General features: G+C 33.5%; 1 protein-coding gene across 1 annotated transcript in view; it reads right to left on the bottom strand.

Annotated features, from left to right (window-relative positions):
* Nucleotides 1-18,004, bottom strand: part of LOTGIDRAFT_154208 (hypothetical protein) — a gene marked incomplete at both ends in the record, with an annotated part of 42,635 nt that extends 24,631 nt beyond the window's left edge. Inside the window, 21 exons of the mRNA XM_009061918.1 lie at nt 426-561; nt 714-1,150; nt 1,586-1,658; nt 2,010-2,246; nt 2,534-2,768; nt 3,172-3,236; nt 5,505-5,672; nt 6,260-6,412; nt 6,676-6,867; nt 7,097-7,218; nt 7,790-7,868; nt 8,108-8,233; nt 8,528-8,650; nt 9,810-9,899; nt 10,254-10,331; nt 11,378-11,437; nt 12,479-12,624; nt 13,504-13,563; nt 13,827-13,885; nt 14,471-14,519; nt 17,836-18,004. Coding sequence (XP_009060166.1) covers nt 426-561; nt 714-1,150; nt 1,586-1,658; nt 2,010-2,246; nt 2,534-2,768; nt 3,172-3,236; nt 5,505-5,672; nt 6,260-6,412; nt 6,676-6,867; nt 7,097-7,218; nt 7,790-7,868; nt 8,108-8,233; nt 8,528-8,650; nt 9,810-9,899; nt 10,254-10,331; nt 11,378-11,437; nt 12,479-12,624; nt 13,504-13,563; nt 13,827-13,885; nt 14,471-14,519; nt 17,836-18,004 — 2,857 coding nt within the window. The remainder of the gene's footprint in view (nt 1-425; nt 562-713; nt 1,151-1,585; nt 1,659-2,009; nt 2,247-2,533; nt 2,769-3,171; nt 3,237-5,504; nt 5,673-6,259; nt 6,413-6,675; nt 6,868-7,096; nt 7,219-7,789; nt 7,869-8,107; nt 8,234-8,527; nt 8,651-9,809; nt 9,900-10,253; nt 10,332-11,377; nt 11,438-12,478; nt 12,625-13,503; nt 13,564-13,826; nt 13,886-14,470; nt 14,520-17,835) is intronic.
* Between the last annotated feature and the right edge of the window lie 6,169 nt (nt 18,005-24,173).

Genomic DNA, 24,173 nt, shown 5'->3' on the forward strand with positions numbered 1-24,173 from the left:
TTCTCTTTTTTAATACTCTACTGTTTCTTTAACATACATTTATTACCTCAACTAAATATCATATATGCTTATTTCCTTGCCAACCCTCTAAGTTGCAGCACAGGTAAAAAACAGTGACATCATCTTGACCTAAATCGGAATGGAACATTCAATCCGTAAGATATCGAATTATTATCTTAAGTCGCTGCACCATCCCAGATCTCTGAAGCTATGACAAAGAAAAACTTTCAATGAAGTTTTCAAACATCCTGAAACTTCAAATTGATGCAATCATTATAACAAATGTATACTAAACAGGACAAAACATGCTTCAGTGCATAGACTATTATCAGTCAGCAAATTGGTTTCGCAAATCTTCACCCCGCCCGATCCTTTTCGAAGGCAACAAAGCTAATTTTGATATTGACGTTAGAATACAGCTATACCTGTACTAGTTTGAGAATGTCCAATTGCATTTAAATCTTCCACAGTAATAACAAGTTTTATTTGGCGATATTTCTCACGATCTAAACCGCTATTTAAAACAATGCTTCCATTGGAGTTGTCAATAGATACCAGATTCTATAAGGGAAAAATAATTATTTTAGAATCTCCCAACACAATTACTGTAAATGATATGATTCTTTCAATTGGTTATGGTTTGTTCGGTTTTTTTTTTGGGGGGGGGGGGGTTTTGGAGTTAAAACTGAAATCTTAGAAAAGTTCAAATTAACCTGAATGACTGTAGCATTAACAGATTGTTGATTAGCTGCAATTCCTTGAGATAAGTTATAGTCTATACTATACTTCAAACTTGAGTTTTCATCTTTGTCTGTACCCAATAACCCAGCTAATGATCCAGTAGAATTCTCCTGAACATTTATTGTTTTTTCTCTCTGGGGGAAGATAGGTGGCGAATCGTTCACATCAGTGATGGTAATGTTTACTGTGGTATTACTTGAAAGACTGGGTGACCCTCTATCAGTAGCAATAATAATTAAACTATATTGTTCTGTGTCCTCTCGATCTAGACTACCAGCAGTGGAGATTTGTCCAGTTTGACTATTGATTCTGAATTTATCTGAACTACCACTGTATATTGTAAATGATATTTGGTTATTGGGTTCACTACCATCTGTATCGTTTGCAGTTACTGTCAGTATAACACTATCTAATTAAAGAGAAAATACTAATAGTTAATGACAAGATGGGTGGAAATCTAGATGTCGCATGCACTTTAGGTACCATTTGAGCTCATAACATTCTTCTAAGCAGTGAACAGTTACAAAAGTTCGTAATTAGTTCAGTCATGCCACGAAAGACAAAAAATGTTACCTGACAAATTATCCAAATTGCAATTCATTGTCAAGACAACAATGTTTAGACATAAAATAAGATAAATGTCCATTCTAGGTCAGCGATATCAGCATCTTCTGGAAGAGGATGTCATCTACCAACCAACTATTTTAGGTCATTCAAGAAGAAAATGGATGACAACGCCAGTCCTTGCTGAACTTATTGTTAGAACAGATCCAGATTATTTGGGTTTGTTTTTAGTGCTAAATGATAATGTATGTAGGATTAAGACAAGATGTTTTCGACAGACCTATTAAAATGTCTTCAGGAACTGACTTATGGTAGCTGGTGGCTGTAAAAACTGGTGAACATTCATTTTTATCCTGTAATGGAAACCATCAATAATAGTATTGTATATATCAATCCTTAACATATACAAATCTATTCAGCTCACAATATTTAGTTTGAACACTACAATAGTTTATTCAATTTCTTCAGTACAAATAGTAGGTCAGTACAAACGAATTTAGCAACATATTTGCAATCATTCGGGAATCATTCGGGAATCATTCGTCGACCTGTAAGCTTTAATTTCATGAGTCCAAGTCCAAAGACTGAATTTGTGTTTCACAACTCATAATACCTTGTGGAATGTCCACATAGCTTATATTGTTGATTTTGACACTCTTTAACACACGCTGTTACTCATAATTTAATTTTAAATGTATACTTACAGTTACAGTAATAATAATAGTAGTACTGTTTGATTTTAATCTAGGTGCCCCATGATCTTCTGCTATTACTGATATATTTACTACACCAGACGGCAAAGCTTCGTAATCTAAAAATTGTGTTAATACCAGTTCACCATTAGTAGTTATTGCGAAATTATTCAGCTGATCACCAATGGACTTGATTATTCTATATGACACAAAACTATTAACTGTATCCCTCTCATCATTATCTGTAGCCTTAAACGAATATCAGTCATAAATATCACTTTTTAGAATTTATTCATTTTGAAAGTTGTAAGCTGATTTCTTCAAAACTTGGGAATCGCACTAGGAAAGTCCAACACTTGGGAAACGTGGCATATAACGAACGATACTTTAGAAAATAATAAATGTCAAAGCGATTCCGTTGGCATTTAATTTCAGAATCTGCAAATGGTACTCTTATACTGATTTTACAGACTCATGTTTTTGTCACATTTTTGTCAAAGTCACCTTATTGAATCTTGGAAAACTTCAATACTTACTGTTACTTGTACAATTCTAGTAAAGTTACTATTTTCTTCAACAAAAACTTCATAAACATCTTTTTGAAATACAGGGTAGTTATCATTAGCATCCAGGAGATCAACTGTCAATGATATAGAAGACCTTCTATTTCCACCATCTTTAGCCTCTACTGTTATAAAATATTGAGATTTTAATTCACGATCTAAATCTCCATTTACCATTAATGTACCATTGCTGGGATCTATTGCAAACCTGATTATTGTAAAAAATAAAATTATAAAGTTGTTCTTTTTCGATATTTCTGTATTATTTAACAATGGAAAAATATTCTTTTTATTGTAATATAAATATAAGTTTAATCAGCAAAATAAATTTTTACATATTCTAATGCTGAAAAATAAAAGGATATTTTCTTAGTGGCTCATATATTGTAAAATTGGCAATGCCACCCACCCCCAGAAAATACTTACACAACCGACCAATTCCATTACCTCAATTAAACACCATACACTATTGCCCCTCCGGATATATTACTTGCTCTTCCGAACAAAAAAATCTGACCACAGGCCTGGGATTATTTATAAATATGCTTTGTTATGTATCACGACAGACCAGTCTTCATGTAAACTTGCCCTTCATGTTTAAATACACTTACTTGTTATCACCACCATTTATTGAGTAAGTAATTTGGCCAAATTTTCCCGAATCACGATCTGTAGCCTTTTTACATGAAATAAAAAAATGTTATGTTTTGTAATGATATGCAGCATTCTGCAGCTCACTGCCTGAATAAAATACAGTCAGATCCTCCAGGGCCGGTCTTACATCAAGACAAATGAGACAAATGAGGCCTCATGCAGAATTGACAAAATATATGTTTTGTTTAAAAAAGTAATAATATAAATATGATACCGGCTAAATATATTGATTATTTGATGTCTAAAGTTAAATATGGTCATTGTTTGCCTAATAGAAAAAAAACCCTATTTGTTACGACCCTGTAAGCTAGGCCAAATTTTGGATTATGGTGCATAGAACAGGAAATGTGAACTGACGGACAGAGCGATGTGAGCATATAAAAATGAAAACGAGAATGACCAATCATAAAATTTCAGAAAACAAGAATGATCAATTATAAAACTGAAAACAATACTGGTCAATTGTAAAGACATAGGAATGTTCAAAACAAAAATGACAAATTATAAACTTTGGAAGACTGAAAACAAGATTGACCAATTATAAAACTTTCGAAGACTGAAAACAAGAATAACTGATTATATATTATATTATATCGTAACTAAGTTCAATAAAATTCAGATAAAACTATTGCGTTCACTTGCCAACTACGGAAGGGCGGACCGACGGACGGACAAGGGAAACGGCAATATACGACCACATTATCATGACCAATTATAAAACTGAAAACAATTAGAGGACACAACTATACATCTTTGAAAGATAGTTTGCCAGGCAAGGTAATATACGCCCACTGGCAGCTTTGATTTTGAACATAATTATTTAGCAGTACAGTAACAATTACCAGTATGAAATATTCAACCTTCAGTCATACACTTCTTTTGAACTCTTTAGGGTGATACTGAATAATATTGAGTATGAGTTATTACCCTAGTTCTCGATCTGTAGCTCGTGAAAACTCTAGAAGACAAATATTCAATCTTCAGCGCGGTGATGAATAATAAAGAATCATACCTTCTAGAGTTTTTATGAGCTACAAATTGAACGAGTTTTCAAGATCAAGGACAATAACTCATACTAAATATTTTTTCGATTTTTCTCATTTTCAATAAGCTTTATCCATGGGTGATAACAAACACTCAAGCCAAATTTCGTTAAAATCCGCCAAGAATTGTGCCTTCTAGTGCGTAAAATTGAACGCATTTTCAAGAACAAGGGCAATAACTAATACTTAATTTTTTTCAATTTTTCTGATTTTCGATAGGATTTATCCTTGGGTGATTACAAACACTCACACCAAGTTTCGTCAAAATCCATCAAAAATTGTGCATTCTAGAGTGTTTACAAGCTAAAATTAAACGCGTTTTCAAGAACAAGAGTAATAACTCATACTAAATATTTTTCAATTTTTCTGATTTTCAATAGGGTTTATCCTTGGGCGATAACGAACACTCATACCAAGTTTCATCAAAATCCGTCATGAATTGCACCTTCTAGAGTGTTTACGAGCGTTTCAAGAACAAGGGCAATAACTCATAGTAAATATTTTTCGATTCGTCTGATTTTCAATAGGGTTCATCCTTGGGTGATTACAAACCACCATACCAAGTTTCGTCGAAATCAGTCAAGAATTGTGCCTTCTAGAGCGTAAAATTGAACGCATTTTCAAGAACAAGGGCAATAACTAATACTTAATATTTTTCAATTTTTCTGATTTTCGATAGGATTTATCCTTGGGTGATTACAAACACTCACACCAAGTTTCGTCAAAATCCATCAAAAATTGTGCATTCTAGAGTGTTTACAAGCTAAAATTGAACGCGTTTTCAAGAACAAGAGTAATAACTCATACTAAATATTTTTCAATTTTTCTGATTTTCGATAGGGTTTATCCTTGGGCGATAACGAACACTCATACCAAGTTTCATCAAAATCCGTCATGAATTGCACCTTCTAGAGTATTTACGAGCGTTTCAAGAACAAGGGCAATAACTCATAGTAAATATTTTTCGATTCGTCTGATTTTCAATAGGGTTCATCCTTGGATGATTACAAACCACCATACCAAGTTTCGTCGAAATCAGTCAAGAATTGTGCCTTGTAGAGTGTTTACGAGCAATTGTGGACGGACGGACCGACGGAAAGAGGTGACGGCAATATACGCCCCCCATTTCATGTGGGCGTATAAAAACTGAAAACAAGAATGAACAATTATAAAACTTTGGAAAACTGACCAAAAAATTAGCAAGCTTAAAATAAAGGATGAAAGTACAAACAAAAAACTATTATTACCTGTATATCTGCAAAATATGATCCACTTCGCGTGTTTTCATCTACTCGTAAATCAGTTTGAAAAGATGAATTAAACTCAGGATTATTATCATTAGCATCTTGTATAGTCACATTAACTGTAGCTAAACTAGTTTTACCATCAGATGTTTGTGTTTCTTTTGCCATTATCTAAAACAATTATTAAAAATGTTGGTCACAGTATGGCCACAAGATGAAGTGGGCACATATATTTGGTCACAAGATCAATTGGTTACATTAAATTTGTAACAGAAATTTGGTCAACTAAATCCCTCAGTTTAAAGAATAGATGAGGCACCGTGTCCGGAGCCGTGACTCGTGTGTTCACTTGTATTGTTCTTTTGTATCGATTATTCCGGATCGTAAACCGCGCCGGACACCGTACCTCGTCTATTCGTGGCTTTAAACTGAACATAATGTTTTGACCAAATTTCTGTAATCAAATTGCTGAGATAACTTTACCTCGTATTACCTTTTGTCTCAGTTAAAGTTGTGTATATCAATCATCCCATCTTCAGTTTTGGATCGGGTACAGCCAGTCATAACCCCCAATTACACACACAGCCAAATTGTTTTCTGTCGAGGGCTCTGATGGACTGTATCCCTTAGCCCACAATACAATCAAATACCTGCATTAACAAACTTCCACGATACAAGGAAAGGTGGCTTTTCGTAATAGCTTGACATTTTGAAGATGTAATCAGCCCCGAAATTATCAATAAAATTGAAAAGCTTACCTTGATGCTTAAAAATTTATGAGTTTCATAATCTAATATGGTGTTATTCTTAACTCTTATAAATACCGTGGCTTTTGAATTTACTGTGACTGGATCTACCTCAAAATACTGGTCCAATGTCAATAATGTCAGATTAAATATACTGTTAGTACCCTATAGAATAAAATAGAGTCAAGTAGCGGGAAAGATATATGTTTCTCCTTTCTGATTTCCTTCTAATCTTAGCTCAAATTCATATCGTATATCTTGGGAATGGTTAGCATGTAAATTGGTGTGTTATTTTCTGAAATTTGCGAAACAAAAATACACTTCATAATGTCTTAACAATATTTTTTTAAACTTGTTTCCATAACTTGCAAAACCTTCAAAGTGGCCAAGTTTTCAACATATTTCAATTCTAACCAGGCGATTTTTACCTGATCTTTGTCTTCAACACTCATATCCATACCAGTAAACTGAAGTGGTATTTGTTCTGGCATATTTTCTTCGATCGTTGCCTGGTATCTTGAAGCAGTAAAATTTGGTCGATTATCATTTATATCCTTTATAGTTATGGTATAGTCAGTAATGGTACTGCTGTTGGAGGTTTGATTTGATATTTCTTGTGCCTAAATTGAAAAATAAATAGTATAAACTGACATTAAGATATATAGTGCAAGCACAGTGAAATTCTTGGAAATCGGCCACGTACGTACGTGCTACTCTTTGTTGGAATTAAAATGAATCATCGTGAAGCAAATTGACTCTTCTGGAACACTTGCTACAACATTGCATTTTTGTAGGTTTCTTTGGATAGCACAGGTAGTAGTGTGTAGGGTAAGTAAATTCAGTCACTACCTTAATCTGACCTCTACACACACCATTTTTGATGAGAATTATCCCTGAATCTCTATCAGGTACAGTTGATAAGGTAATTCTACCATTCAAATGATCAATGTGAAATATTCCACCACAATCATCTATAATTCAAATATCAAACAAATATCAGGCTAATAGTTTGGTTATTTCAAACAATGTGCAAGATTTAATTTACAAAAGAAATTCTATTGTAGAAGCGTCCATCAGTATTTAGTATTTTTAAATCTAGTTATAATTTCTTCTTTTCTGTGCCAAATAGGCTAAATTGTGCACAAAAATACGCTGGTTTATAGAAATCCAAAACCATCTACAACTCGATTTCTAAAAGCCAGAAAAAACACTTTAAAAAAAGACTTTATGAATATGGTTTAATACCTATTCTGAATCATTGAAGATGGCAAAGAAGGAAAACACATTCTGCACTCTAGGCATCTTTCTGACTCATAAAATTGATTGTAAAGAGGTTTACTAAAAACTCGATGTGTATCAAGGACAGAATCAATTTGCGCCATTCCAATTTTCAATCCAACGCCTGTGGTTCCAGACAATGTGAACCAATATCTTATGTTGTTTCAACGCATTTTAGCAATAAATTTTAAAAGCAATATTATATTGAATATTTGAAGAAACAACTAAGACAACTACTGTATAATATATAAAAATGTCAGTTACCTGTAATAGTATAGTTAATAGAGTTGGGAACACCAACATCACCATCTACTGCTTTAACATCATTACTTACTTCAAATCCCTGTAACATTTATTATTTCACATCATCAAAATGTTCAGTAGAAAATATTGGGCAAGGCAATGGTAGTTGTGTATAGGACGAATGAAATAAAAAGATTTTGAGGTGTTACGCCTATGGATGTTGAAAATATTGAAGCAATATTAAAAGTTTTTTATTCTCTTTATGCTATATGACACTTTTTGAATTTGTGTCATAATATGAAGCCAAAAATGTGCTTTATTAATTAATATACGTAATACCTGACTGGACTGTTCATCTACGTTCCAATCATATGGTATACCAGTAAATATTGGTGGTTCATCTTGTACATCATTTACTGTTATATATAATGACGTAATACTGCTTAAACTTGGTGTTCCACCATCCTAAAAGAATAATGTAAAATCAAATCACTAAATTTTACTATACCGATACCTCTCGAAAGGCTGACAATGATAATATTCCACCCACATGTAGTGGTTTTGGGGTTTTTTTTTGCAAATATCTAAAATCACTCGTTTCGTTGAAAATGTGTTCGCAAGAAAAGACATAAAGTATTTAGAATATTTTCTTGGTCGAGCAATAAATTGGAATACATTTTTCTTTCTTCAATACATAAGTTTATATGTTCACGCTAGCTAAGGCTGAATTATTGTCAGCAAGTTACTGTTTTTACTTACTTTGGCTAGAAGTGTACATTCATAAAATCGTGCTTGTTCGAAGTCCAACTGGCCATTTAATGATACCTTCACCGCCTTTTGTCCACTTATAGGAGTTAAAGAAAACTCTGTACATGTGTTGTCCTTAAACAAAATAAAATCATTAAAATAATCATTGACACTAAAAAACCACCAGGCTAATGCCGCTGTCCTGGCAAAATTTCCCTTATTGCAACCTGCATGGCGTTGCCCGTTTTCATTATCCCAAATGATGCAGAAAGGTAGGACGTAAAACTCCATTCATTTCATTTCATTTCTGCCTTCTTAGCCAACACTTCAAGTATTTGTTTTGTATATTTTGTAGGCTTATACATGTATACATACATGTACATGTTCTACATTGTCAATGCTACACGCCATCTGAGGATCCCATTCAAAACATAAACTAAATTCTATATTTGATTGATTTGACTGATATTAAGTACATGATTAAAAGTTCTTGTTTGACTGATATTAAGTACATTGATTAAAAGTTCATGTTTGACTGATATTAAGTACATTGATTTAAAGTTCATGTTTGACTGATATAAAAAAAACATTTATGTTTAGTTCATGTTTGACTGATATAAAGTACATTGATTTAAAGTTCATGTTTGATAGATATAAAGTACATTGATTTAAAGTTCATGTTTGACTGATATAAAGAACATTGATGAAAAGTTCATGTTTGACTGAAAAGAAAAACATTTATGTTAAGTTCATGTTTGACTGATATAAAGTACATTGATTTAAAGTTCATGTTTGATAGATATAAAGTACATTGATGAAAAGTTCATGTTTGACTGATATAAAAAACATTTATGTTAAGTTCATGTTTAACTGATATAAAGTACATTAATTTAAAGTTCATGTTTGACTGTTATTAAGGACATCCATGAAAAGTTCATGTTTGACTAATATAAAGAACATTGATGAAAAGTTCATGTTTGATTGATATAAAGAACATTGATGTTAAGTTCATGTTTGACTGTTATTAAGGACAATGATTTAAACTTTATGTTTGACTGATATAAAGGACAATGATTTAAAGTTCATGTTTGACCGATATACATTTTGCTGATATGAAGCCTTTTGTTTCCCTAAGAAAATTTGTGACTGAAATGCACTATTGTTGAAGTGATACAAAGTTCATGTTTAAGTTGCTATTAATTGGAACGTTCATGTTTGACCTTTATAAATTTCACTTGAAAGATGGTTTTTATACACATTTTCACAAAATTGATTGTAATCACGAGGAACTTACAATAAAACTAAAATCAACCGCTCCACCATGACCATTATCTGGGTCTTTTGCTTCAATATTAACGTTCAATACCGTATTTATACCAGCATTCTGAAAACATCACAATCAACATCTTTAGAGAAAAAAATAAGAAATCTTTGCAACTATAGCCGCCTTACCACCAATTTTCTATTACTATTGTGGGATCTTTTAACAGTATATACAGATTGTAGTACATCGTACCATAGTCAATCCATTACAATAGTACTTTTGCCTTAACAGTCGTATCCCTGGATGGTAGGGTCAGGCACAATCTTGACCTATACAGGTGGGGCATAATATGCGATTCACAGTTGAAAAAAGGGTTATTTGAATGCCATAGATAGGGATTTTATGCATATTTATACAACAATATTTTCACAAGTTAACATTACAATGGTAGGAAAATAAAAAACGATTGTTTACCTCAGGTACATTAGCTATATACGGTTGATTTAAAAACTGAGGTTTCACATCATTTACGTCTAAAATAACTATACTTATCTACAAAATATCAATATTATATTGTAGCATTTCCGTATAATATACATAAATCTACAATTAACTTCAATCCCTTATTATACAAAATACTCCAATCCAGTATTATACAAATAACTCCAATCCAGTATTATACAATGTACTTCAACCCATCATTATACAATATACTCCAATCCAGTATTGTACAAATAACTCCAATCCAGTATTATACAATGTACTTCAACCCATCATTATACAATATACTCCAATCCAGTATTGTACAAATAACTCCAATCCAGTATTATACAATATACTTCAACCCATCATTATACAATATACTTCAATCCAGTATTGTACAAATAACTCCAATCCAGTATTATACAATATACTTCAACCCATCATTATACAATATACTTCAATCCAGTATTATACAATAAACCACAATCCAGTATTATACAAATAACTCCAATTCAGTATTATACAATATACTCCAATCCAGTATTGAACAAATAACTCCAATTCAGTATTATTCAGTGTACTTCAACCCATTATTATACAATAAACTTCACTCCAGGCAACGTATTCTCAAAATGATCGTAGCGCTAGGATGTATTGGAATCAATATTAGAAGATAAGAGCTTAGGACAACCTAGTGCTAAGATCGTTTCGAGAATAGTGACCAGTATTATACAATGTACTTTAATCCAGTATTATACAATGTATTTCAATCCAGTATTATACAATATGCTTTAATCCAGTATTATACAATATACTTCAAACCAATATCATATATGATACTACAATATTTGTTGTGGTCTTAGCCACAGTTGTAAAGGTTGGATTGCCGAACGTCATCCACAAATTTGTTTTTCATTTGATTGTTACCATTTAAATTGCAAAAAGATGGGAATTTGGTTTGAACATGAAATTATGTCTCCTTATATTGAATACTGCAAATTCAATTAGAATTCATTAGACCATTCGGCATACCACCTTGACCAAATACCTATCAATTTTTACTAAATCCTGCAGCACTTTGGTTTCAAGCAATTCCTTAATTCTGTGATAATTACCTTTTTGTCCCTATGACCTCGTTTTTCATATTCGAAATACAAATGTAACATTGCAACTCCCTGAAAAGAAGTACATAAGGTAAAAAAATTTCAAGTTTAAGTTTGGTTTTAAGTCTTAAAGTTTGACTTTCAGAATCAATAGGTAAATTAAGATCCGTTAGTTTGCCCCGTTTAAAAACGTCTATATCCATACATACTGAACTACGGTCTAAACTAAATATTGATAAATGGAGTGGTTTTAAGGATACTACCTCTTAAAATGAACATTAAATTTAATGTCTCAAGGCTGGTCAACATATTATGTAGGCCTATATATTCGTCGAGTGTACTTACCAGGTGCTATGAATAAAGAATGAATTTCTATATAAGACGTTGTATCCCTTTACATTGGCATTCCGCTTATTTTTAAAATATTTTCATTATCAAAAATGTCGAAAATTTTACCCAAAAATAGTATGCTATTTATATCTATGTATCTATTTGATCAAACTGAATTTGTTAACTTACTCAAACTTTTTAGATAGTTGTGGCATTAAAAAACTAACTGCTTCATTTTTTTAGTTAAAAGTTTCACATACGTTCAGCGTATCCAAACCACACACCATTAGTAAGACATAAGACTATGTCAAAACCCGTATGATACGATGACATACGCTACGCGTCACATTTCTCTAGATTTTGGTGTAAAGTTTTCACAAATTTGAGCCCAAAAAAATTTCGACCTAGGCCTACATAACTAGCGTAATGACCCTTTAAATAATTATTGAAACGTGCTTCTATTCTATGTTGTTGTATAGTGTTATGACTCCAGGTCCACTAATGAACAAAGACTCATTTTGGCCAGGTTTAAAATGTCAATCTTTTGGTCATCCTAAGAGGTAGTATACCCTAAAACAACTATGGTAATTTAGGTCTGAGCTGGTACTCAACTTGAAACTTCAAAACATTGCCATTTTGGCTAGCTGAGTATCCCATTGGTACCCCATGGTACGAAAATATTCAAGTTATAAATAAAAATATTGTAGCAGTCTTGTTATCCTTACACAGAAAAACTGTATTTTCATTAGGAGTTATGGGGCTAAACAGACGAAAACAACTTACGTAATCTGCGTCTAGAGCAGTTTTCAGGAGAATTTTCCATGTATTTGTGGCACCATCAGGAACAAAGTCGATCAATTCTTTGGTAGAATCAGACGGTCGCAAGTTACTTTCCTCACTATCAAGGGAAAGTTTTCCGAGCAGTGTTCCTACAGACGAAATGAAACAAAACATTTTGTTAAATGACTATTTCTGTTAAAATTTTACAGATAATTTGACCTCCTGATAAAGAGTTTGAAACCCTGTTGTGGTAGGTGGATAACTTTATTGTTACCTCGGATCTTTAACCGGCTTTCTTTGTCTCCATTCTTTCAAATATTGGCTCCGTTATGCGAGACGTTACCCTTCATCAAAATAATCAGTGAAAAGTTGAATTGAAAGAGATTTTATATGATTTCCTTTATTTATAATTTCATGTTCAAATTTTATTCCCTTGTTTGGAAATTGAACTCGTAGCAATCAAATGAAAATCTTTACAATTGTAGTTATGATCATTTACGTCACCTGAAACAAGTAAGTAAGTAAGACTTGGCAAAGATTTGGCACAAAATAAATATGAAATATAGGACTAGAAGTATATAGATTTGCGTGTCTGCGGATTGGAATCGGAGATTGTCATTCTTAAAGAGGTTCTTGGTAATATGTTAGCCTACTTCGTGTGTATTCATATATTTGTCCAGCAGTTTGAAATAAAGGCATACATTTTTTTTTTATAAACAATATTTTATTAATACATTAAATAGATTGGGGAACAGGCTTATATAACCCCTCTCCATGACAAATTTCAAATTTAATATAACTTTTAAGAAAAGTAAATAAATATATATATATATAAACTCAAACGTATGTACAATCATTTCAAAAACATCTATGGAAAAAGTGAGGCTGCTTTAAAAGGGAAAAATGATAATAATGATAATAATAATAATATCGATCATGCTAAGGCATAAATTGCATCAAGGAACCAGATGTTGAGGTTGTGGTTGCGCTAAATGGGAATGTTAGAAATGATATAAGTAAAAAATTACCATTTGGAGCGTTCTCTTGTATTACATCAACAACGTTAATTTCCTGTATACCACGAGCAACTACAAAAGATTTTATAAAATAAACAGATTGTTGAACAAAATTTGAAAATTTAAATCTGTGTTTAGAGATCAACTTTTCCAGAATACTCGATACAATAGAAAACTATAATACGTATAGAAACAATCAAAAACATTTCATAAAATTGGGTAATTTTTAGCTACCAACAACAACATTTTGAGAATGTCATAAGAGACGGATTCGCTTTTCTTGAAGAAATCAAGAACTTTCTAGACAACGAGTCTGCTCTTAATAAACTGCTCACCATGTGTGAAAAACACTAGAACTATAAAATAGACGCTTGACTTCTTAAGATCCATTGCCCTGAAAGTTAAAAAAGAAAACTTATAAACGGGGGAACATGTGTACCAATAAAAAATTTAATGAACTTTCTGAAAGTGATCCCCTCTCGACGTCGCAGAGAGGCAGCAGGTGTTTCAGAAATGTTTGCAATCATTTCCCTTTAATATTAAAGTTCATGTTTAAGTTGCTATTAATTGGAACGTTCATGTTTGACCTTTATAAATTTCACTTGAAAGATGGTTTTTATACACATTTTCACAAAATTGATTGTAATCACGAGGAACTTACAACAAAACTAAAATCATTTCCCTTTAATATTTGATTTGCTTTGTTCTTTAATTCATTGGGTTTTCTTGTTAAAGAACCTCGATACTATATACGATGATCAAAATTTGTAGCTTTTATTCCTTTATACGCATTTGATTATAACAATTTATTCCGTTATGTTGTATTGTGTTGTGACTGAGTCACTGAATAGTGATCTATAAGGTACAAAATGACCCAGTATCGTACCACGATAAAGAATTAAGGAAGTATCGTTATCTTATCATCTTAATACTGTATCAATATTATATTTTCAAATCAATTTTACATGAAATAATACACCTGGCTTTTAACAAAAAATGAACTTGCATCTGGGTCAGTGATATTTCAACTACAAGTAGATAATCACAGAATATAAGATGAGTTGTGATCGTTAATAATGAAGATATGGGTTGAAATCCTATGCCTAAGAGATCAACATTCTGGAGATACGAAACCAGAAAATGATAAGAATATCGCGGAATTTTTTTTATTGCAATTGAATTATAACGAAATTATAGATCTAAATTTCAGATCAAATTCAACTTTCGTCATTTCCGGTGATTATCATTGCGTTTGTATTTCAGTCAGAAAACAACAATGGTTTCTATTTATCACATACTATGTTCCATAAAGTGAATCTAAGAAATGATTTTTATACATCTCGTTCAAAACTCGAAAATATACACTTATAACTATATTGACTTTTTTGGACGGATTTTTGAAAATCACAGATCTGGTTGTTGTTTTATCGTAATGAACGTATGGCTTCTTCCTCCGCACATGTTTTCACGATTATAAATGACAAACCCTAATCGATGCCAGGACAAATTGAAAGACTTACCGTTACTAAAATCTAAATCGAATTGTCTCATATATTATCAAATCACATCACAAAATGCATTGTATTTCCTTAGAAAAGAAGTTCGGTTGTAGGCAATACTGATTGAAAGCATTGATAAAGATTGGCCTCAATTGATAAAGTTATTAAAGGGGTGTGATAGTCTAATGTTCACTGTGCATGTATCAGCTATTACTGAACACACCTTTATAAGATATACGATTAGACACTTGATTTTCATTTATAACGAACCATCTCAATAATGTATTAACCAACGGCAAGAGTAGATCCGCTGACCACCTCTTGGTCCAGTGCCTAGTTCATATGTTCTTTCTGACATTTAATAGCCATCTTACATTGGAAAGGCGCCCTTATTGAGCTCTGGGTGTGTTAAGGTCTCATAAGCGTGGTATTACTATCAGCGTGACGAAAGCGTCAGACATTGTACGAAATACTGGTTATTTAAAGGAATGTCGTAAAACTGCGGTTTGGTGAAAATGTGTTTATGAGGGTGGAAATATTAATGCCTAAGCTTTGATAAACCTGGATCGAAAGAGGGTATTGTTCTTCTGACCCATCCGATATATTATTGGGGGTATAAGCTGAATAAGGAGACTACAGACCAGAAAGATGTTTGAATTACCCCCCTTTAACTGCAAAGACACTTAATAATATCTATTTGTGCTCTGCCCCACCTAACCAATTTGAAGATAAGACGGATGTATCCATAAACTATTTATATATGATCGCTAGCCTATGTTCTGTAAGACGTAAGCTAAAATGAAATTATTCCCCCACAATGAAGACTATAGACAACAAATACGTTTGAATTATCTCCCTTCTACCACAGAACACGCATTAACAAATCCTAATCTAATTTAATACATAGAGTTGTATCTATAAACTCTATGGATTAATATGAGCATTAAATTGTTTACCACAGTGAAGACTACAAACAACAGCTACGTTTGAGTTATCCCCCTTTTACCACAAAGCACTTTAGCATATATCCAAATCTAAGTGTACAATTAATAAATATGCGATAAGACGTAAATATCCATAAGCAAACTATGTGGAATGGTCTGCAAGTCGTAAGATGCGAGGTAAGATAAAATAACAAGCCGTACTGCCAAATAGCCAGACTTGATTGTTCCGAAGGGCAAGTAATATATCAGGAGGGACAATGGTGTATGGACAACGCCATGCACAGTGCAATGAGGCAAATTTTGCCAGGACAGCGGCATTAGCCTCCTCTTTTTCGATTTCCAACTGGCAAGGTACCTTTAACGCGCACGATTTATTGTCCCATCCGAACGACTAAACGCTTTTTCCACGCCAGTCCCTCTTACCTGCATCACTGACAGTGGGGTACAGGGTTGAAAAATCGGAAGGTATTATCTCGACCTATGCTGGGATTGAGCCCTGAACCTACAGGTTAGCGAGATTGTTATGCTGGGAAAGACTTTCGCTGTTATAAGCAGGGCCTAATTGTTGCATATATTTTCATTATTCGCTGTAAAACGCCTTTTCAGACGGATAATCAACCCTTTTCAACATCGACATTTGGAAATCTATCAAGTATAAGAATCTATACATAATGCTTTCTTGGTAAAAATGTCCTCTTCAGAGCTCATTGAGCGTTTGTAGACATTGTCTTGTCGCCCTCTGTACTTACACAATATTTTCTTTTCATATTTAAGATTTTTTGTTCAGTCCGGGTACGACATACAAGGCTCTTTTAATAGAACCCACTCAAAAATGATTTTGAAAAAGTTTGATTAAAAAGGGTAGTTGGGTGTTTGAGTAGGAAGGCTGTTAGACAGAGACGTAAGATTCTGCAGATCACTGTTACTTGAACGGTTTTTGAAAGTGATATCTTGCTTTTTTAGACCTGTAAGCAAGTCGTTGTGATAACTGTGACCAACTGTGGCGGAAACTTTAGCGGCGAAGTTGGCTAAGCTGCTGAACTCTGACTTCACGTGACTTCAGTTTACCACGACTGTTTCTTTGAATTTTAGGCTGAATTAAAGGAACGCAAACATTGTGTTTTGGGAATATTAGTTAAAGTTTTCTAAAGATAAATCATCCAATTAATGAGTAATGTACCAGGTGATGTACAATTTAGATTAGATGGAAAACAGAAGTAAGCTGCTCCTCGATCCGCCTCGGTGGTAAGTCGAAACATCATGACAGGTATCCTGTGAATTGCGGCAGCGACTAACGGCGGTGGAAGACATGCTCTTTTGGTCTCTGAGGTGTCTGGTGATGGCGGACGTTTGGTGTGTGTGTGTTGGTACAAAGTTAACCACCCCATTGCTCCTTCCAGAGGCGTCGACCGGTGAAGTGGATATGCTGGTGTCCCTTGTTTTGTTCCCGACGAACTAATTACATTAGGCAATCCTCGGCAGGTCCCGTTAAGCAGGATCTGTCTCTGTAATGAATAGTGAATTTTGTTGTATTTTCTTCAGCGAGACTTCAGCGGCAACGGAGTGCGGTATGCGAAATGCGGTAAATATACCGCACTTCTATTCATCGGAAGGCGTTAACGTGGCGGTATCACTTCAAGTTTCATAAGCATGTCGCCCATCTGGTCCGTTCCTTCTCAAACACAATGCAACCGAATCCAGCGGGATGTAATCATCGCCGTTAGGGCCTATGTGATAGCAAGGAAGAGACGTTCTAGACGAATTGTTTGTTTGATTGGTGTTTATAACCAGTACATCACAATGGTGATGGCTTGATTTGAGCCCGAGCCTTGTATGTCGGAACAGCTGAAGACGTGCGCTACGCGGCCACGACCGGCTCCAAACTTAAAAATGAAGCTCACCATCTAGTCCTTCCACTTTCAACGTTTTTGCTATGCTCTCCCAGGCATTACTCATCTTCTGTGCATCCATATGACTGTCGTCCTTGGCATCGTAGATGAAAGGACGTTCCCTGATGAGTCCGACCAAGCGTTCGATTACATCGTCCGGAAGTTGTTTTCCTCTAGGCATTTTGACTTATGGGCGCAACTTCACACGCAGGAATGCATGGAAACTATAAAACAAAGCTCGGATAATTGCTACACGTGGACTTAAACCGCCACGGTATATTATACCGCGCGGAAAGATCGCTACTCCGACCGATCGGTTTTACCGCGTACCGCGTGCCGCAACCGACTCGCATAACGCATACCGCGTAACGCGGTCCGGTAAACGGATTAAGGAAAATGGCTTGGAGCGAAAAAATCTCTATACCGCATTCCGTTGCCGCGTGTTCGATAAACTCACCTTAAGACGGTAGTAATGACATACTGATGACGTGTAATGCATCGCAATTTTAGTGGGTTTCTGGCTATGCCTAGTCTAAACCATAACGCAAACCCCATCTTCCATATCACCAAAACTGTAGAAAGAGCACATTGGCGATAAATATTCGTTGATGTTGCAGGGTATGCTTACTCTGAATAAACACTTCGCGGTACACGGTGTGCTGATCCCTTTATTTATATTTTTTAGGTAACAAAGTATAGGGAATTAACAGTCAGTGGTAAATGAACAAGATAAACGACAACTCAGGTGTGATCCAGAAAAGTTTTACGGGTTTACTTTATTTTTAATAGCTCAGATATAGCAAACCATGCAACCTCAGCACTTGTATCACCAACGAATTATGTTTGTAGGTTTTAGTTTCATGTTAGGTTAGATAGTATAATTCATTGGGGAATACAATGATTTGATTAAATTGATTTCTGATAAACTTGTGAAAGCCATAATAAGGGTATATGGCTAATTACTATAGATGAATTGATATAACCTTTTGGTTTTGCCTTACAAATTTATCTCACTTAGCTAGAATATAATGTATGCCTCTTAATGGATGCCTTGAACGTGTTAAACTACTTGATATGAACACTACGGGATATTCACAACACACCTATTAATCTCTTAATTCTAGCTACGGAGGAAAGTGAGAAGTTCAATCCTGGATTAGGATTAATGATTACTTATCTATCAGTTTAACATGATAGAAACAATCAGTTATTGTCTTGCATGTAAAATGTTTTTCAGTCGAATAATCTGTACATCCTAAAGTGGTGATTACACATTTATCACTTCAATTTTAAAAGGGCTGAACGATATAAAGGGTTTTTGTGGGTTAACAATACCCTCACCGTTATCTAACAGGGTCTTTGTCCTATTTTCTTTTTGTTATGACGGCTGCAATACAAACTGAGCATACGTTTTTTAGATGTCTGGCTTTGAACAAGGTAAAAGGCTGGCCCACACATTTTGGTGTGATAAAATGTAGATGAAAAGACAGTAGGGTGCACAATGAAGTATTGTGATCGTGAGACTACCTTTATGTACAAAATAAAAGCAATTCGCTGTCTTTGACATAATTATATACAGTAAGAAAATTTGAGGACACCGAAAGGGTTCGAGATCTCATTTGTGAACTTGATATGTGAACTCTGATGTATGAAACCTAATTTAGCATATCGCTTTATATTACTTTATATTGGAATATACCTGTGTTTATAGGATATTAATGTGAATGGAATATAAGTGATTGGATTAACAAGAATAATTTACCTTATAAATTATAATTTAAATTAACTGAAAGGTGAGACTTTGATGGAAATCTTACTTTATTTAAATACACAATCTGTTTTATTACGTGCATTTATGAACGAATTTTCATATTTTTGACACTGTTAAAATGAATTAATTCCCCGTTATGGATAGGCAGATAACAGTGGGAATTATCAATTTCTCTCGTAACCAATATAATATGATGCATTTAAGCTATATTGTATGTTTATATTATAATTAATATTGAATTTTTATAAGTCTTATATTATACTGCAATAAATTAATATACACATGATAAGTGCACCAAATAGTTTACTAAGTAAAACTATGTTCCAACTTTTGTCAAACAAGTTAAAGGTACAATTACAGCTGAAATAAAAGCTCAAGATAATTTTACTTCAGGTTATTTTTCTTTATATTAAAATATGCCTTTAGCAACCCTATTAATATGCTAATTTAACGTCACTCATGCATGCGCTTGTGAAATACGCGGAAATAAACTGCCCTGAAAGAACATGGTTTAAAAAATTGAAGGGCAAACTGAAAGATTGTTTTCCTAGAAACAAATATTGACGGATCAAATGCTCATTTGGGTGATAAGAAGAAAGCGACGTGCCGAACCTAGCGAGTGAAATGGCCCCTTCATGTCACGTGACTGTCTGCTGTGGCTGTAGTGCATTGTATAGGTTTGTGTAAATGGTTGAATATTTATAGGATTGGCTTAAAATCACCGTCGAGCTTCATTACAGTCTTTTCAAAGGTAAAAATTAGACATGAAAGTAATTATCATATTGTTGACAGGAATACAAACGAAATGCAGATGATTTCAACATTTTGCTTCCTTTCTTGAAGCTTGTTTACCAAAGGATATTTCAATATGGTCGACCTCAATGTATTCGTGCTTGAATAGACATAAACACTGAGAGGAATTTGACGTGTTAGACGTCTGCTGTACTTTATATGGACCTGTTATTGATGCATTAGGTGCATATAAATACAAAATAATTACAGGACGAACAGTTTTCATAGTTATGACGCCTTTCATGCACAGAAAGGTCAAGACAAATTGGAGTCATAATTTGAAGATTTCCTAACAGGATTGAGCTAAAAATAGAAATCGACAGAAACAGACAATGGAGATGAGCAAACCTGCCCTATATATCTTTACTTATATATTCTCTTCTCAAATTAGATAAAAGGGAAGGTCATAAAAATGAAAACGGTTTTGTAGAATCTATAAAAGGGTTTGTAGTCTACATTTGTAGAATTGTGACCTATATTCTATTTATATAAAGCAGACTATAATACCAGCTGTCAAAATTTTTCTCCTATATTTTTCACTGTATACTATTTTCATGGTTTGTTTCTTATTACTGTACTCAAGGTGGTTCTCATCAAATAATCTTGAAGGTATAGCCTCTTTAAACAATGTGGATATCTCAGATGTATATTTTATGATAATATATTATATATAACCTATAGTAATATTGTTATTGTACTACACTGTATTAGTTATTGCATGGTATATCAATAGAACGATTTTGTCCTCATTAATTTACATAAATAGATTTTGCTTTGCTATGCAGACTGTTGCCATTCCAAACATGTTTATTACTTTACTCTCATCAATTTTCAAATTTCACACAAGCCGGATTAAAATTAGAGACTTTAGGTTTATGTGTTTAACTGGTGCTCTTTATACATGTTCACACTGCGATAAAATTTGGCCACCTAGAAGTACATGTTCTGGACCTGGCCTGTACCATTTACACTGCACTGTTTTTACTTGGCCGGAATGGTGAGTCATCATAATCAAAACTATGATTTTGAAGTCCTGATTAATTCTGTCATGTTCATAGCGCAAAAGATTCCTAAAAATCTCCCATGTTGTTTGTGAGACACGCAGAAATGAAATTTTGTGTTTGTGTGAACATCAGAGGCGCAAGCAATTGCAACCACAATGAATTCAATAACATTACAATGTCATAGTGTCATGGTCAATTATTGCACAACTCCCAAGTGGGCTCGTCCACACTGCATTGATAGTTTGCTGTGCCGTACCTCTTCTTCTTGTGGAACTCGGCCCACTTGAAACTAACACGGTGCCAGAGCCCTTTCAACTCTCGACCAGTCTAACATTAACTGCATAACCCTGTACTAGAGTAAAGAATTCAATATTCTAGATATAAATAGCTTGATATATATAAAGCTTATTGACAAAACTGATATCTTAACTTGGTTCCATCTTAATTAGAGTAGGCCTATTGATTGCACTGTACAAAAATTTCTTTTAAAACTTTTTAATCCTAGAAAAAGTAACAAACTGTTCAAATGATATAGAACATACTAGACACCAAAATGATTGTACTGCATATGATTGTATACATTCTGTATACTAGGCGATCAAAATGGTTGCTGTATATTTTGAAATTGACAAAAATGTTCAGGAATTTGAAAATGACTAGAGGAAAAATTCTTTATGCTAGGTTAAAATTAACATGAACATGCTGTTTATGATATCATATGTAGGTGATCAAAATGTTCAGAAATATACACTGGCACCTGAAAAAAGATGTTTAATCGTTACTTATAAAACAATACCTCTCAACACATAAAGTAATAACAGGGGATGTCATTTTGTCATATTTTTTTTTTTAGTAAGAATTAGGATAATTGGATAAAATAAGATATGTTAGATGTTAAAGATATATTTACTATACTTTTCGAATGACAAGATAAAGTAACGATATCAAAGGAAAATGAGTAACATAGACTAGTATCAGTCTATCGGCAATTCATTACTTCAATGTGGAATAATCCATATTAGCTAATAACACAATATTTTGATTGAATATTAACATCAACAATGATACCTTAAACAATTGATTTTTTGCGATCACACAATGTCAATTCCCATATTGTATTTAAGCCCATATTTTTGGATACGTAATCCTTTCTTTACTTCAACCAGAAATTTAGCGCACTATGATGTTTACAGTGGAAATCCCCTTTTGCTGAAAATAGAATATTATCTAGGTCAGTGTGCTGGTATAAAATTAGCCCCACCCACAAATATCCAGAATGACTTAAACAAGTGAACATGGTATATATTTTTTACCAGCCTTGTTTTGGTCAGAATAACTGAATAATAATTCTTTGTTGTTGAAAAGTTTGAATCGGTTTGAGATTTATGCAATCTAGGTCAGCTATCTTCGTGCGATATAGTAACGTAGTGTACTTAGTTCATAAATACTAGGACTCAAGTTTTATGAAATTTATTGAGCGACGCAAGTGTTTCCAAGCAAAACATATCTTAAACTTTATTTAATTAAATTTTTATTCTGATAGCTTATCTAAGATATTTTAAAAAATTGTTAACTGTTGATAAAGTCAAGTTACGTTATGATTATACAGCGATTAAAAAATTGATGAAATGATTTTAGAAGTTGTTGTTTAAGGCTAAATATTTTATCTAATGAGTTAAAAGTTAGTTAAGGATGATAATATATAATTTGGAAAGATATATTTAAATTTGTTGTAAGTTTGAACATATTCATGTTCAAAAATAATCTTGAGTCAAAAATATATCTTGAAATGTTTGAAGAAAGGTTTATCTGAATAGGATGATTTATGGCTCTATGACCTTAAATAACCTTCAATGTCCAGACATAATAGTAATAGTGTACTCAACCAGGTGCACTCTTATTGCATAATGTTAGATTGTAGAGTATCAGTGAATTTCATTTCTATTGAAACCCTAGAAAGGGGGACAATAGGTGTAGATGATTCCCTCCATTCACTATGAATTTTACAATCATATTTTATAAGACATCTTTACACTTCTGATATATATTTTTGAATGGGCAAGTTATGTTTACAACAATTAGAATGGTTTGTTACAATGTGATATAAATTTTTGTTATGCATTCCAGGGTGTAATGAAAAGGTGATGTGATGGATTTGGATGGAGCCAAGCAGGATAGTGGATGGAGGGCTGAGCCTAATCCATGGACTACACATTTCACACCATATGGTCAGCTGCCTGCTTATGGTTTCTCAGCACTTCCTAGACCCACTTCAGCAGAACAGCACAATGCTGCTACAAACTACAGTGCAGTTAAAAATAGAGTTGCAGAATTACTGACAAAAGATGTTCCACTTCATAGTCAATATCCCAATAACTTTCTAAGCAGTCAAAATCTAGCAGAAGCTGCAAGGAGGTCTTCATCATTTTCTCATAGTATTGGAAGCTTCCCACCCTCTCCGAAGGCTACCGATGTAATATTACCATATGGACATCATCAGGAGATGATTCGGTCAGCCTCCTTATCCCAAATCAATAGACCACAATATACTAAAACATCTTCTACTGTAGACAGTAGATCAATACAGGTAGGTTTTTAATAGCTGTAACAAACTTATTTAAGGGCACTTTATTGATGTACTGTATCATAATATATAAGTTAAAATCTGACATCTGGCTCCTCTGTCATTCAACAAAATCACACTGTGGAATTCAAGACTTTTATTTCTTCCAAAGCATATTTATTATTTCTCACATAGATTCACACAATAACAAATTATTAAA

This window comes from Lottia gigantea (genome assembly GCF_000327385.1).
Source record: "Lottia gigantea unplaced genomic scaffold LOTGIsca_5, whole genome shotgun sequence".
Taxonomy (NCBI): Eukaryota; Metazoa; Mollusca; class Gastropoda; family Lottiidae; genus Lottia; species Lottia gigantea.